Source organism: Protopterus annectens, chromosome 4.part0, assembly GCF_019279795.1.
Source record: "Protopterus annectens isolate FY-2018-M chromosome 4.part0, PAN1.0, whole genome shotgun sequence".
Taxonomy (NCBI): domain Eukaryota; kingdom Metazoa; phylum Chordata; order Ceratodontiformes; family Protopteridae; genus Protopterus; species Protopterus annectens.
The window spans coordinates 262,861,621-262,878,950 of record NC_056733.1 but is presented as its reverse complement, the minus strand read 5'-3'; the positions used below and the strand labels follow the sequence as shown (position 1 = coordinate 262,878,950).

The window sequence follows — 17,330 nt, the reverse complement described above, 5'->3', positions numbered from 1 at the left end:
CTTACACCCCCATGATCGCCAAAGAACATGTTCTGAAGTTGCTACCAGAGGCCATAAAATGCTTCTTAAATGATACCTGCAATAACTAGTGGATTCCCCCAGGGCTGTGTGATGGAACCTGTCTTTTTCAGCATTTACTGTAATCTCCTGACTGAGAACAAGAATCCCTGGTTAACCAAGTTTGCAGATGACCTGCAAACTGGGTGTTACAGTTGAGACTCCCCTCTGAGACCTGTGCCCTTCAGAAAGAATGTACACTAGTAGATACCAGGTGTACTGAAAATTGGTTGAAATTAAATGTAAAAAATCATAGTATCATTACATTTAGCAAAAAAGTACACTTAACATATACCTCACTACAAAATGAAAATGTAGTCAGGGACCTTGGAACTTAGGCTGACAATTTCCTCTGCTTTGACCATCATTTAGCTATTGTAGTTAGAAAGTCCTTTTACTTAGCACAACTGATTGATGATGATATGTCATCCATCTCTGAAGAAGTCAATGTTCCCTTGTATTTACCATTGAGACCAGTTACATAAAGTACAACACCCCCTTTGAGATCTAGCACACAAGACAACGTCATACAATTAGAGAAGCCCCAGAAGTTCCCAAGCAAGAAAATTATAGGATTAAAGACCAACCTCGAGCTACCAAGAGAGGCTAGAAGCTCTCTGCCTTTAATCAGTATTGTATAGACTCTTGAAGTGTGGTTTGTGCCTTGCTTGGGGTACCATTAGAGACTCTGCTGTGCTTCATCTCCACTATCTACACAAGTTTAATAGCTCCACAAATATCAGAACCAAGGACCCAAATCTTCACCAGCAGATGAATTTTCTGCTTCCAAAGACCTAAATTTTCACCAGCAAATGAGTCTCTCTTTCTATTATTATGTAGTTCCTCACCATCTCTATGATAAACCTCCCTTTCAGGTTAATTAGTGTGATGCAGTGTCATGCTTCAGACATTACCTGGATGAATGGGATGGGCATCCACAAATGTAACCAGGATTGACTGGTCTAGTCCTCTGAGAGAAGGGATAGAGCCCGAGGGTGGCTATTGGCAAGGTATTCATCAGTCATGAGACTAATCTGCCTTATAACTCCTGTGAATCCTATGAAGGCTACATTTGGGCTTTACTTTGTTTGCAGTTGTCTGGGAATCATCATCACTGCGGAGAAGTGGTCTCTGCTTCTGTTGTAGTGCATTTCTTTTATAGAGCAGTTGTAGACTGCATCCAGAACCATGCTTTTTCTCCTTTGGGAGAAGGCTCAGGAACTCTGGGGATTTGTCTTTTTGGGCACCATCATATAGACAGGCTCAGGTCTACCTTCAGAGGCTTAAGACAGCAGTAGTCTTTGCAGTCACTACTGTCCACCTCCATGTACACATCCTACATTGGACAGTTCTCTGCCTGGCAGTCACCATGCTCCACCTCCAGTACCGGTCTGCAGGTCCTACAGTAGACAGATCTGTGCCTGGTAGTCACCATGGTTCACTTCCATGAACACGTCTTGGATTGGGTTCTCTGTCTGGTAGTTACCATAGTTGCATCCATGTTCAGGTCCTACAGTGGACAGTTCTCAGCTTGGTAGTCATCATGGTCTACCTCCATGTATAGGCCCCACAGTGGATAGATGTCCTTCCATATCACTGTTGTATTATCTGTCACCTCTAGGATCTCCTGCCAAGGATACCCCAGCGTCTGGCTAGTATACCAAAGCCTTAATTACCTAGGAGTGCCGTACATCAGACATATGCTCCCCGTGCGAGCATAGGGTATAAAGGTGACATATGAGCACTCCCAACCCAGAATTGACCCCACTGGAAAGTAGAACATGTACATCCAGAAAAAGGAAGGAGGAGAAGGAAGATACCACCCATGAACAAGGAGGGGAAAAAGAATGGGGGCAGGAGAGAGGAAGTGAATACTGCAGCAATGAAAAGGACATCTACTGTTATGGTAAGATTTTACAAAACTGTACTGTGTCCTGTATTATTGGTTCAGTGTTCATCACATCTGGGAGAGTATAAAAGCTACAGCCCATAAGCTAACAACTTGATAACGAATCAAGTGCATACTTAACATGGAACAAAACAGACAAATCAAAATATGCATTTTTGCAGGGGTGGCTATCTTCACTATATACCCTACATGGGGGGGAGGGGGGGGGCTTTAACCATTCTTACTTACATATATATGCAGCTCCACAGTCCCGTGACAATAGGGAAAAGTAGACTCCATAATACAGTGCACGGTGGTTGCACACAGTCAGCAATCCTGTTGTGCTTACAAGTAAAGAATATGAGCTGCAGGGAAAAGTGCAAGAGTTGCACATTTTGCTTGGCTTATACCACTTTGTGGAGAGAAATTTGATAGACAGAGTTTGATATTGAAAGCAGACTATGTACTGTACACCTGCCTAGATTCATAACCAAGTTTTATTTGAAATGTTTGTGAATTTGAGATATTTTTTTAGTTTGATATGGATGCATTTTATTACTATTATTTTAGTACTCGTACTTTTAAATTAGTGTTAATCATAATCTTTTTCTTGTACATACTGGAATTGTTTTATTTACTATATAGATTACCAGTTGTTTTGGTAAGTCCTGTTTAATATTTGCTTGTATGAATTTCTCCTCTTTTCTAAAGTGCTTTGTGATGAAGTACTTCAATAAAAGCTGGGGTGAGCTGAGCTTCTTATACAGTGGTATGAGAGACATACGTATCACAAACCTTTATGTGACTAATATTAATGTGCAGCACTGATTAGATTCAGGAAAGATTAAGGTTGCTTATAAAGGAGGAATGTGTTGATGGCAGGTAGTTACAGAAATTTCAAGAGATAGTTGTGTGTGTGTGTGAGAGAACTGTGTAAACCATTGGAAAACCTTGCCAGAATGACTTAAAAATGGAAGTAGATCTGAATAATTTTAAGAAAGATTTGGGTCAGTATAAGGGGAGGGAAAGTCAAAAATGTCTGTCTTGCCGAGAGATGAACGGTGTACGTTTGCTTGTGTGGAAACGGATTTCAAATGGATATTGTTATTTAAAAAGGCAGGTTTGTAATGGGTAGTTGTTTATAACAGACATTGTAAAAGTTGACCTCTGTTACTAACTTATGCCACTCATTTATGTATTTCTGCAGCTTCATGGAACCACTGAGTATGAAGAGCGGAAGTTAATAAGAGTTGCCATTCGTAACTTGAGAGATCAGGAAATCCAGGGTAAGATACATTTGTCAGCAGCTTTGCCAGATGTTGCATTGTGCTGATGTTTGGGTTTCATAACTACCTACATTGTTACAAAAATGTAACTGAAAGGAGGCACGACCAGCCAGGTGCAGCTAAACAATATTTTAATAGAAAAAAATGAGAGCTTTTGTCTAGATTATAACAACAGACTTCAAATTCTGAAAAGTAACCTAGAAATTAAAGACGCCAATAGTAAATATGGCATGGCCAGCATACATTTGATGGATAATGCATGCACCCTCTTCTTTTTTTATATACTGTTTTTTATTGACCCATTTAATCAGATCAAACATCTTGAATTTACCCAGTTGGATTTATGACCTTTTAGACTTTCTCCTGTTAAAAATTAAGCAAATTCATTAATAATCCTCCAGTAAACAGATTTAATTTGAAATGCATATCTCACTACAAAAGTGTCATACTTAGGACATCCAAATTTATTACTTCTTGGCAAGTCATTGATGTGTTTTGATAGTCTGTGAGTGATTGCTGGCACATTCCACTCTTTTTTTTTTCTGGGGGGGTTGGCAGTATGAGCCGAAGTAAAAAAAAAATTAAAAAAAATGTTACATATGTTATGGTACCTGTGCATGAAAATGAATTGCTTCTCTATTTTTTCCTCATTTCTCTTCTCTCCCATGCATCCTGCTTAGCTTATATAATTCAGTTAAAATATTATTCATCACTTTGTTTTCCTATTCTTAGTAGAGAGGAATTGGGTTTACTTCTTTGAGCTGCTTTTTCATTAGGGGGCAGGTACTTTCAGGACTTTTGTGTCATCAAGAGAAAAGACGTTATAACTACTTCATCTTCGTAACATCCAGAGACTTCCTGGCTAGCTTGACAGCACTGCATCTTGAATAGACAGTTCATCATTTTCCCTCTAGTTCTTTCCTATATTTTTGCATGGCATGGTTTACCTTGCCAATTTAATCACATCAACATATCAAGGTTCCCTAAACAAGAATCTTCCTTGGCCTCTGGTCCTTCAACCAACAGGAGCCAGTCCTACTTCAGAAGTACCAAATGTACATTCCAGTACTGTCATACTGTCATGGAGGTACCCAGTGATAACCATTTGAAATCTTGGGACCTGCTTTGCCGAGTCCTGATATGTGGAGGCCAAGTGGCTGAAAATCCAGGCTTACCTTTATTAAGTCCAATACTGCCATTTCTCAGAATGTTACCTTTTTTCTGAGGTATGGTGATCTTGAAGTTGGTATATATAAGTTTGGTGTTGGGGGGCTTGCCTCCACATCAGGAGGAGCAGGAGGCTTGTCTCCTAACAAAAAAAATCAAGTTTAAAGGAGGAGTTATGTTTGATATTTGCTCTTTTCCTGCATTTTTGCTCTTGTTTCTCTTTTTTCAGTATCTTAGGACTCGACCAATCAGGACTCGAGATTTCAATAGGAAGCCATACCAAGTCCCTCTGTCCAAGGTATTGGTTTTCCTTCATTAGTGTGCTACTGCCCTGCTTCTTCATGGGCAATTACCTGCCCTACAAGAGGTGTTGCCAGTGCGGTGGACTGTGCCATGCATCTCCATTCAGGATGGATGAGCTAGTATCAGCTGCTTGAACCCATCATCCCTTGCCCAGCCTCTCCAGTATGTGCCTGTTCTGCTAATTAAATGTGAGTCACTTGATCTTAATCAGGACTGCATAGCTCTGCACCACGAGGGTGGCTGGTGTAAGATGTACTAGGATTCTTATTCACTTGAGCAAGTATTCCCAAATGTAAAGGAGGAGTCTGCATGATTCCAGAGGTCATAAAGGTATGCTTTTTCTGCCCTCTAAAATATCTCTTTTCCCCACTTCTCAGCATCTAAGGACATTGAACATGGGCTGTCATCTTTTAAGGAATGAGAATATTTTTTCAATGCTAGCTCTGATTATATAGAGGGATAAAGCTCTCCTTGACTGTGGCCCATTCAACCTGAGTTTATGGTTTTGGCAACTGTTGGAGCTGATGTTGGAAAAGAGAAGAATGGTTGAGCCTTTGCCTGCTTGTATAATTTTTGGGGAGGAGCAGAATGATGTGGTGGTGGGCTGTCCATCATCTTATACTCAGGGAAGACTGGGCGATCAGTTGAGCAGCAGACATTGGGCTAGCTGATGAGCATTTGGTTGTATCACTAAGTGGAGGTGGGTCATGTCTAGTCCATACCTCATTTTGTGCAGTGATCTACAATGGGGCTAGTACATCAGAGGAGTTGGGGCTTCTTCCTACTTGCACTCATCTTACTGGACTGACCACATTGAGATGGCCATTCCCTAGACAGTCATCTCCCAAGTTTTCCCTTGTGAGAAGTGAGATGCTTATTCCTGGCGAGGCAGAACCTCTTGAGTAGAAAAAGAGGTGGGTTATTTTGCAGGATGTAAATGAGCTCAGGAGGTCAGACAGAGCCAACATCAGAAGAGCAAAAATGTGATGGTGATGTATGAAAAATGGGTTTCAAGGCAGCTGGTTATCTCTTCACTTTCCAGATTCACTGGTTGTGACAGGTTGGTTTACTCTTTGCAACCATCTGACCCAACTTACACCTGGTGGACTCATTATTCATAATTTTTCAGGAGGAAAATAAGAAAGCAAGACTTCTGGCAAAGGACCAGTGTTAGTATAGAGTTTGTCTGGTTACCTGAGGAATGGACAAGTGGAGAAGGTACATGCATGCTTCCGTGTATGATGCAGTAGTACACCTGCCCACCCTCTCGCTGCATGTGCAGTGACTTGCATGACTTAGTCACTGTCTGTTCCCGGGAAGAGAGTGATACAACAGCAGAAAGCTCTTACTCCCTCCCCTGAGATAGGCCAGCTGGTGTGTCAACCACTCAGACCTATCCCACAGCCAATCCCTCTGGCTTGTGAGTTACTGTCTAGTCTCAGATCAACAGCAGAGCTGAATGTCTTACACCTTCTTCAGTGGGCTGTTGTGGAGAGCACAAGGTTGGGTTAAATTTCTGTTAGCTGTGCAAGAGTGAAGGACTTTGCAAGGACTCTGTTTCCTTCCTCGTGGGAAGACTTCAGGAGCATATTGAGGACTGTAACAGACTCCCCGAGTAATCAAGTTTCCCATAGTCCATACATTGAGATATAATATCATTGGATGGGTCCACTTCTTAATTTCGAAATGTCACAATCTCGAGATTCATAAAATTGAGGCAACAATCTCGAGGTTGTGAAATCTTGAAAAGAGTGTCAAAGAAAAGGTTCTTTGTGTATTTAAAATGGTGATTACACCAACTCCAGAATTACGGGTCTCTTAATGTAGATCTTTGTTGAGAAGTAAGACTGCTCCACAGCTAAGTGCCATTTTCCAGACATATTGTGCATTCTACTGCATATGACAGCCTTCCATAGAAAGTCATACTATATAGTATCACACATGTTGATGCAGAAGTGCTGATCATTAGAGTAGAGACCTGATAACAGAGCATTACTTCAGTTGATTGTAAAAGACAGTCCTGCACATGTCAAATGATCAAAAGTCCGATGCCAGTTTACATGCTTACCTGAGGAAGCTCTCATCAGTTTCAGTTCAGCCATAAAAGGTTTGCAAAGTCCTAGGTGTGTATTATAGAGGGATCAAGCACTAATTACTATCCAGATGACTTAAGTTTGATTACTGACAGGTGCTAGAATACCTGAACAGGGATGTGTGGGAGTAAGCAGTGTATGCACTGGTGAACAGTGCCTTCTGGTTGGCCATATGTTCCTGTAGTAGTAGTGGAGGCTTGCATAACACCACTGGCCAGTGAGTAGGGGATGTGGGTGATGGAAACCATCATAGAAGTGTGTGTGTGTGTGTCTGTGTGTGCATCCATCTGTGCAAAGTTAGAGGGTATAGGCCACCTTTTGTGATGATTTGGATGTTCAATTCAGCTTTCAGTGGGTGAAGTTAGGGCAGTAATAAATGCTGTCATTGCCATGATGTGGATAAAGGCACAGGTCTTTGCCATAGATGCTTGGATGATGGCCCCTCCAGTCAACTCTTACTGAGAGAGATGCCCAGGATGGAGGAAGTAACTGGTGACTAGTAATAGGAGTCTTAGTGGTCAGTAGGTATGGAGGGAAGAAGCAGTCTGGAAAAAACAAAAGGTTAACAGAGGAATATGTTGCAGTACTCCAGCATGCTGCTGTACCAGCCATCATTCTAGATTATTCCATCTCAGGACTGGGAAAGAAAGAAAAGGAGATCAAGGCTTCCATTCATCTGTAGATGTCTCTGAGTCAGATGAGGTCATGGTTTCTTCTGACCAGACGACTCCCCTAGTTTGCTGTGATACAGCGAGTGAGAACATCCTGTTTTTTTTGTTTTCCTTCCTAAGTGGTCTTCTTTGAAAACACAACTTTTTGAATGATCTTTTTAGTTAGTATGTTTGGGAATTGTCCTCTAGTAATAAGGAAAGTGGTTGGAAATGCTAAGCATACAACAGTTTGACTGTCTGCTGTTCCTCCATTAATCAAGACCTTTCATTGATATTTTTAACAGTGCCTTTCAGGAATGTAACTCAAAGATCCAGCTCCTAAAACAAAAGACAGATTCTATTGGGTACAGGAACAGTTTCAACATTTATTCATTAACCCTAAAGCAATTTCAGCTGCATTTTCTGTGTAGGCAGCTACGGGATCTAAGCTGGTGCTGGCAGCCTTAACAGACTGCCAAAGGATAGGGAGAGGAGAATCCCAGAAGATGTAGAATTGTCACTCTGTGCACTAGGGCTTTCTGCTATTGTTGTACAGTACCTGAAGGATATCTTCATGCAGTTGCCTAAAAGTATTACAGATGTCTGTCTGAGAAAAAGACCCCCAGCTTGTGCCTGATGCGGAAGAGGCTGGTGTACAGCTGACAGTATGGTTATGCCAAGTAAGGTTTATGAACTTGTCGGTTTAAGCAAATCCTACTTAAGCACAGCCAATGAAACAAAATCAGAAAATGTACTGTGGGTAATTGGAGCGGGCAGTACCTCCACCTCCACATCATGCAGGTGTTCATTCTCTGCCTTATCACCTACTTTCAAGGTAACATAAACTCTTGGCAAATTAGAAATTCTCCAAGACTAATCTTTTGGGGCCAGACAATCACTTCAAAACTGTAAGTTAGGACAGGACGAGCAAATTGGTTTAAAGCTTGGACTTTGTTTATAGATGTAAACGCTGGTTTCTGTATTAAGTCTTCTAAAATATTCCTTATTAAGTTTTATTTGCATTTGTTCATGTTTTGTTGTTGATCCTTCATCACTTCCAAAATATTTGCGCACTCCCTGTTGCTCATGTTCTTTTATATCGCATTCTTGTCCCAAACAGTTGTAAATGATCTACAAAAAGAAGGCAAGTCTTCATACTTTGTTGTTTTCTGGGAGCCAGATTGTAGCCATGACCTAATCTGTTCAGCAGACAGCTTAATGGGTTAAGGACAAGACAAAAGAGCAATGGTAACAGTCACCTGGAATGTCCTCCTTTGAATTTTTATCCCTGGAATAATTTGTCCTTTGTCATAGCTTAACTGTAAGGTGGTCTGCCACTGTTTCATGGTTGTTGTGATGTAGTTTATAGGTTCATACTAGGCTATCTGCCCTAGGGCATTTACAAGCCTATTCAGAGTGTGTTTGGCTTTCGCCACCCATTTTAAAATGAATTTTGCTATGCCCTTTTTCGAGGTTACTATACTGTGCATCTGTCTAACAGTGACACAGAAGTGATACCCGGAGTAAATCTACGATCTCCCATCCACTCATCAAGATTCCTCTTGAAGAGAGTCAGTGAGGGACTCTGCCTAACCTGGACTGGGATTTTATTCCAGAGTGAAGGGAGGCTCTGGGTTATGAATCTGTCCCTCCAACATGTCCTATTTATTTCAGTGCTGAGGTTCAAGTCTCTGAAGCTGAGCACGAGTCGATGGGATTTGGATTTTCTGAGGTGCAGCATGTCCATTAATTCCGGGTTGGACATGGCTTTATACGTCAGGCACAGATCGCCTTTGAGCAGGCGGTATGCCTCTGAGTAGAGCTGGAGTTTCTTTAACAGGGCAGCATATGGCATCTGTTTGAGCCCTTTGATCCTCTTGGTGAGGTACTTTTGGGGTCTTTCCAGTTGCTGCAGGTGTTTGGTAAGGTGCATCCTAAAAGGGGCATTGTACTCAATTATGGGCCTGATGAGGGATGAGTAAAGAGGCACGATGACCTCCCCTGATCTAGATGTGAATTATCAGTGTAGGTATATCTTATACATTTTTAAGCACTCTTTTATCCATGAATGTGCGATACTGTCAAATATTTTTTTTTTGTAGTCTATCCATGCCATACTTAGATTCTTACCCATTTTACAGTTCTCCATTATGACTTAAGAACAAGTGATCCTTTGTTCCACATGACTTTCTTTTATTACCCTTTTGTTCTATTGCCATGATTGAGTTTTGTTCTAAATGACCATAAACTCTGTCGGCATAATTTCCAGTGTATAGTTTATACATCGTCTGAAGGCAAGTTATTGGTCTGTAGTCTTATTGGTCCTCTCTCTTAAAAGGGGACAGGAGACATTGACAAAGACTGTTTCAGCTCCCAGAGTAGGGAGACTAGTGGGGGTGGTTTACTTTTAACTTCTTAAACTTGAGCAAACATGAGGCAGGAAAAAAAGCTCAAGACACTTCCTATGCATTTTTTTTTGTAGTAGTTGAATGACATCTTCCTCATCTCACTAGAAATGAAGGACACTTATTTGTACATTTGTGTTCACAAAATCCAAAGATGGTTCATCATATTTAAAATGGGGAAATTCCACCATCAGTTTAATTTGTTCTTTGGCATTTCTACTGCACACAGACTTTTCCTTGGCTAGTACCAGTAGTGTACCTGGGAGTAAAGGTGGTTTACATCTCTCCATACTGGGTGACTGATACAAGCCAAATCTGTGGAAAAACTTGAGAAATAGCCTAAGCCTTGTAGTATAATTCTTTGAGAGTCAAGGAAGCAATAGAAGAGCTACAAAAAACTTTACCGTGCAATGGTCTGAGAGTCTGGGACTCTTTCTGTGAATGCACAGTCCAGCTTAGGTATTACTGCATAAAAAAGTTCATAGGGATTTAAACTGGATGCAGAGAACTTCAGTGTGTTATTACCTCAAGGCAGTACCCTGTTAGTGAGGGACTTTTTTTTCTACTCATAGGAATCCTTTTCAGGTGGAGATATGGTCTGTAAGGCTTTAGGTGACACATCCTTTTCATGACACTGCCTGACTGATTTCACATGAGAGAAATGTAATACCACTTAAGGAAACAGTGGGATCAGCGCCACAAAATCTTCAGGAGTAGATGCGTCCTTTTTGACCCACAAGAATTAACCATAATCTAACAATACATTTATCAGACTTTGCACAGCTGCCACAGCTTCACGTCCAGGGATGGCAGTGCTGGGTGCATGGATAAAGGCATATTAGCATGAAGAAAACGATAACCATTCATTACAGTTTGCATTTGTTCTAATAAATTATAATGCCTGAGGCACTTCGGATTGCAAGAGCAGCACTAGAGGGAGGTTGGCATAATGGTTAAGGTGTTTGTCTTATAAACCAAAGGTGCAGGGTTTGATTCTTACATAGGGTAATTGGCTAGGCTTAAAATAGCCCACAAAGGCAATTAGCCTAGTACTATTCTATGAACCTATTTGCATCTTTGGGGCAGACTGATGGGAATGATCTGGAATTTTAGCTGTCTCAATATGAAGCTCCAAACAGTGTGTTAATACCAAGTAAGCAAACTGTCAAGAAGGTGCCCCACATAGGGAATGCATCGTCTCAGGTGAATGCATACTACACAAAGCAAAAAATGAAAGTAAATCAGATGGGACAACACATTGATAGAACTTTGCATCCCAAGAAACGTATCATATAACCACAGTGTCAGGCAGTCCTAGCAACCAATACTTTCTCAGTCAGGTGAGATCAGGACTCAGGAATTTCTCCAGAGCTTCTCTACAGTTTTATTATTCCAGATGTGCTTCTTAAGGTAAGAAGAGAAAGTGTAGAAATTATCCAGATAATTTCAAGCTGGCAAAGGCAAGTGTGCTCCTTGTAGTTAATGTAGGTATCATCAAGAGTGAGAGACCCTTCCTGTCCTCCGTAGGTTTTTCAGTTATAGGACCTAGACACTGCTGCACCCCATTATTAACAACCTAGGACAGATAGCCTGGAAGATGTCTGCACTGCCATCTTTTCTTCACAGATGTCATTTTTATCCCCGAAAAAACAAGAACATACAAATTTAAACAAATACAGTGTATTCTAACATTAGTTAAAGTATAAGGCAGTAGTCCTGACCACTTAGCACATGCCTTGGATCTTAGAATGTGTCTCAGATTTTTAGCCAAGACCTTTATTGCATTCAGTTGAAGTGCATCCTTTCAGCCATTTCTGCATGCATCTCCTATTATACAATAGTTTCAGCTAACACATCTGTTCAGTTGTTTTGAGGGAACCCTTCAGCTCAGGCCACTTAGATGAAACACAGCTTTGCTACAAAAAAGCTCATCCTGCCAGTACAGACAAACTAAAATATTTGTATGCAGAGATGATTTTTTTCTCATGATGATCACCTCAGCAAAGATTTTGGAATTGCAGGTCCTTATGTGCAGCGAGCCTTATACTGCTATCTAAAGGGACAATTAATCCCTATGGACGCAGTTATTCTCTAGTAATGACAGAGCACTCCATGAATCAGTCTGTTTAGTTGCCAGTTTTATCCCAGTCCCAGAAATGAGAGGATCTTGCAGTAACATACTTGTATATTTGCAACACTTGGTATCACTAACAGAATAGAAATTCAAGCAAACTGTTCAGTTATTGAAGTCTTTCATGACATGCAGACAAAACCAACCACTGTTTAAAGCAGACTGGCTCCATTTATTTGGCTAATAGCATTCCTCTATGAAAATGTGGCACCATTCTGAGAGTAGGACTCAGCACATTCCATTAGAGTAGCTGCAGCCTTCTTCAGGAATGTATGCACACAAAAGTATTTGTCAAACTGCTGCCACCAAGACTTCCATCTGTATATTTTTTAAACATTTCAGGCTAGATTAGTGTAAAAGTAAGACTGGTTGTGCCTCTGTGGTATTGCAGGACATAGTACACTCTTCATTGCATTATCTATGTTCAGGACCTCCCATGTTTTGGTACTCTTGAGGACATATAAATCGACTGCAGCAATGATTACTATGCCAAAACGGGAACAGTTGTGTGTGTGTGTGTGTGTGTGCTCGCCATAACTGTATATGTTTGAGTAGAAGTTTCATTGTTGCAGTAGGGAGTCCAATGTTTCCTTCACCTGGTTCTGCCTAGGATTCAGGATGATGCCTTTCTTTTTATGGTGTGTGTGTGTGTGTGTGTGTGTGTGTGTGTGTGTGTGTGTGTGTGTGTGTGTGTGTGTGTGTGTGTGTGTGTGTGTGTGTGTGTGTGTGTGTGTGTACACTACACTCTTGTTCATTTGTTTCTTTTCCTGGTGGCAAAGTTTTGGTAAGCTTATAATTTAGTATTACTCCTCTGGGTAATAGCTTAAACTCTCAAAGCACCAGATATTTTATTGAAAGGCTTTGCACTCTGTTGTGCTTTATATTGGAAACATGAAAATGCATTGGCAAAATTCTGTTCAGTATATTTGTCTCAAGCATATCTGACAGAATACAGAACAGGATCTCTGTCTTTGCTGATGACACAAATATAGGTTAATAGTGGAGGACACAAGGAAGAGTCTAGTGAAAGATTTGAAAGGCTGAACATGTGGGTAGAAAGGTGTCAGTTATGGGTCATTGCAGACAAATGTAGTTAGTGTTGATGTAAGATTTTTTTTTTGTGAGACGGTTCCAGTTTAAATTAAAATTACCAACTGTAATAATGTATGTTCTTTGTGTTTCACTGTTGCAGTCATCACATTTGGGTTATCCCTGCCAGGGTAGCCCTCGGCTGGCCTGAATACCAGAGACTTAGTATTTCTGCATCGGTTGCTTTCGCTTGAGGACTGAAGTTAGGTCGTCATTGGTATAAAGGAAGGCAGCTGACGCCATTACATCAGTTTTTCTTGCCATGGAGCCCGAAGCAGAAGGAGTTTGCATGAGTGCCGGTTCCTGAGTTTTCGTTTCCAAATTGAAGTTGAACTCTTCGAAAGCTAAGTACCCCATTGGGGATTCTTTTTTCTTGCACTAACCATTGTCAGAAAAAGTTAATTGTCTCGCCTGTGGAAAGCAAATACCACATCGGGACTTCCACTCTTAATGCGTCACTTGTCTAGGCCCAGACCACAACGTTCCTCGTTGTCACTTCTGTGCTTTGTTAATGCCAGAACTATTCATCGTCAGGCCCTTATTGTAGCCAGATATTTCCATTTACAGTCCTCAAATTCCGATATGGCTTCGGTAAGCCATTCAACAGCAGATCTTCCAAAAAAAGTGTAAAGATAAAGACAGGACCTGACCTTCCGATGACACTTCCGTTAAGCTGGTCGTCAGTCCTCCAGAACTCAATGAGGCGCTTTTGCAGTCCCTGATGCCCACTTCAGATAATTCGCAGGCCACTACCAAGACCCTTTCGGAGTCAAGTATGCCGCAGAACTCTTTTTCGTCTAAGGATCCTGCGGTCTTCTCTACCTTGGATGGGTCCAGAGCCGCTGTGCAGGCGCCGGCTTCCGAGGAAGTCCTTTGCAATGCCGAATCCCGACATAAACAGACTCCTTCTTTCGCGACTACCGTTTTTTAAAAACACCCGAGTTCCTTAGGCCCAGGGGTCAAACCACACCCAAGAAACCGACTACCCATTCTAAGCCGCCTGCTCCCTTGCCTCAGTCTCAAATGCTTAAAATGGCAGAAGACCTTATCATGCTGATTAGGGGAAGCCAAGCCACCCCCTCAAAAAAAAAAAAAAGACAGAGAGATCTGTCTCCAGTAGTCTTGTCTGAACAAGAGTCAGATGAACTGGATGCTTCCTATTCTTTCACCCTCTCCCCCACAAGATTTTTCCTTTGGGGAAACCCTGCATACCTTAAGGGAGCATTTTCAATGGGAGAGTTAAGACTACCCTCAGTCTAAAAAGAGACTCAGAGAGTTCCTGGATCTTCCACAACACAGACCCTTAGCCATCCCCCCCAGTCCTGGAAGTGGTGGATGATGATCTCCTTGAATCCAGCTTGACTCCAAATGCCCTCCCTCCTGCTTTCGAAAAACCAGACAGGTACTACAGAGTCCCTGACTCACACAAATATCTTTTTAAAAATCCAACAGCTGACCCTGAGGTCATTTCTCAAGGACCAAAAGGGATTAAAGCAACCTCAGCTAAGAATCCTAACCCCCTCAGACAGGGATTCCCTAGCGCTGGACAGACTGGGTAAAAAAGTATACACCTCAGCTACTCTTGCCATCAGGGCACTAAATTGTCAGTTCCATATGTTTAAGTATCAGCAACATACCTTGGAACTCCTTAAACAAAAAATGTCTTCCTTTCATGCATGGGCAGAATATAAAGATTTACAAGACTTAATGCATTCTGCAAGTCAAGTAACTAAACACACTTTGCACTGTTGTTTTGACACCCTAGAAGCTTCTTGCAGGGCAGCAGTCACTGGATCTGTCATTAGAAGACATGCATGGCTTAAGGAACAACCCCTGCCAGCCCATGTCAAATCAAAATTATTGGATGCACCCTTGCACAAAGATAACTTATTTGGCACTAAAGCAGCAGAGGTCTTAAAAAAGATGGAAGAAAAAGAAAAATCTATGCTGACAGTTAAAGATTTCTTATGGGTCCAGCCCCCAAGGTTCAGCAGGCATTTTCCCTCCAAGCACTGGTCATTTCCTGCTCCAAGTAAACAAGCCCAGCCTGGGCCCTGTGGAAACAGACCCCCCAGACAGCAGCCCCAGGGGTTGCAGAGATCTAAGTGGACTACCTCCACTTCATAACCAGGGAGTTCTAAGCCACCCCCTTATGGTAAGAACTCAGAATGACTCGCCTCCTCCCGACCTCGCCTCTGCCCACCTTCACATAGCCCTTGGAGGAAAACTCTTTCACTCAAGCGCCTGGGCCACCATTACCAAGGACCAATGGGTTCTGAACATTGTGTCTCAGGGGTAAAAAGTCTCCTTCCACACCCAAAAAGGTTCCCAGGTCTACCACCAAATCAATGGCCAGGGGCTCAAAAGCAAATCCATTCCCTGCTCTTCTTGGGGGCAGTAGAGCATGTTCCTGCAGAGCAGATAGGCCAAGGCTTCTACTCCAAACTCTTTCTGGTGCCCCATCCTCTATCTATCCATTCTAAACACCTTCCTGGTGATCCCAAAATTCAAAATGCTCACCCTCCAGCAGCTGCTACCCATGCTCTCCAAGGACACTTGACTAGCCACCCTGGGCCTAAAAGAGGCCTATATCCACATTCCTATCAGGGAGTCCTGCAGAAAAAATCTCCGCTTCAGGGCAGGATCTCAACAATTTCAGTTCTCTGCACTTCCCTTTGGCTTATCTACTCTCCCAGAGTTTTCACAAAATGCCTGGCATCGGCCATTGCCTTTTGCAGACAAAGAAATATTCAAATTTACCCCTACTTAGACGACTGCCTTATTCAGGAAGACAGCCAGGAAAAGATGCTCAAAGACCTGGCCTTTGTAAAGAACCTACTAACCTCCCTAGGGTACACAATCAACAAAAAGAAATCCAAACAGATACCCACCCAAAGGATAATCTTCCTGAAAGCAAGTCTGGACACATCATCCCAGATGGCATGCCTTACACCAGAGAAACAAATTTTCCTGTCAGCTTACTTCTCTGAACTGGCCACCAGACCCCAGCTTCTTGCAAGCTCTGGAGTTCATGGCATCTTGCATACTCCTCATTCCATATGTGAGACTGCATATGAGGAAACTTAAATGGTACCTAAAGATCCTTTGGTGTCAACACTCTCAAGATCTGGAAACTCTTCTGCCTATTATTCCTTGCCTGAGGAAGGAAATTCTTTGGTGAACACCAGCCTGCTCCCATAACAAGGGACTGCCCTTCTCCCCATGCCCCGCTGCCCAGACCCTCACCACGGACGCATCAGACTATGCTTGGGGTGCACACCTGGATGGCAGGTGCATACAGGGCCAATAGAGCCCACAGCAAATACCCCTGCGCATCAGTCAAAAAGAGATGTTGGCTGTGCAGCAGGCCTTGATTGCTTTCAAACTCCTTCTCTCTCCAGGGGTTCTCCTGATCAAAACAGACAACCACCACTGTGGTGTGGTTTATCAACAAGCAGGGAGGGACTCACTCCTACCCGCTGTGCAGGCTGGCCATGACCCTTTGTCTCACATCCTTTTCCACGCAACTACATCTGGTAGCACAATACCTACCAGGCTCTCTCAACTCCCTGGCAGTCCAATTAAGCAGAAAGCTCTTGGACCCACACGAGTGGCAGCTCAACAGAAGTACCTTCTTCCTAATAGCTCAGAAATGGGGAACCCTAGAGTTTGACCTCTTTGCCTCCCACACCAACCATCAGCTCAGCAAATTCTGTACCAGGGAGCATCACTGCATGGCTTGGAAAGTGGATGTCCTGTCCTTCCCCTGAGTAAACCTCTTGGTCTATGCCTTCCCTACCCTACCTCTCATCCCCAGGGTACTGCTCAAAATAAGGGAGGAAACCCAAGGACCATTCTCGTAGCTCCAGACTGGCCCAGACAGCACTGGTACTCCTTGCTGTGCAGCCTGTCCTCGCTGCCTCCATGGAATCTTCCTTGGATTCCAAACCTCACCCAGATGGAAGGGGAATTCATGCATCCCCAATTGCAGAAACTCAATTTGGCAGCTTGACTTATTCCCTAACCCCTGACCAAGCTGCCATCCTCAGTAAACCGGTTCTGGATGTTATCCGAGAGGCCAGATGACCTTGCACCAGAAAGTCTTATGCAGATAAATGGAAAAGGTTCTGTACCTGGATCCAGGCTAAGGGGTCCAATATGGCACAGACCTCAATCCCTCTCATCCTGGATTACTTAGCTGACCTAGTACACAGTGGTCTCTCTTTCTCCTCTATAAAAATTCATGCCTCTACTATTTCTG

The 17,330-nt window shown here is 42.6% G+C and overlaps 1 protein-coding gene across 1 annotated transcript in view; it reads left to right on the top strand.

Annotated features, from left to right (window-relative positions):
- Nucleotides 1-17,330, top strand: part of LOC122800245 (smoothelin-like) — a gene marked incomplete in the record, with an annotated part of 1,328,624 nt that overhangs the window by 442,210 nt on the left and 869,084 nt on the right. Inside the window, 1 exon segment of the mRNA XM_044069736.1 lies at nt 3,153-3,231. Within this exon segment, the coding sequence (XP_043925671.1) occupies nt 3,153-3,231 (79 nt within the window).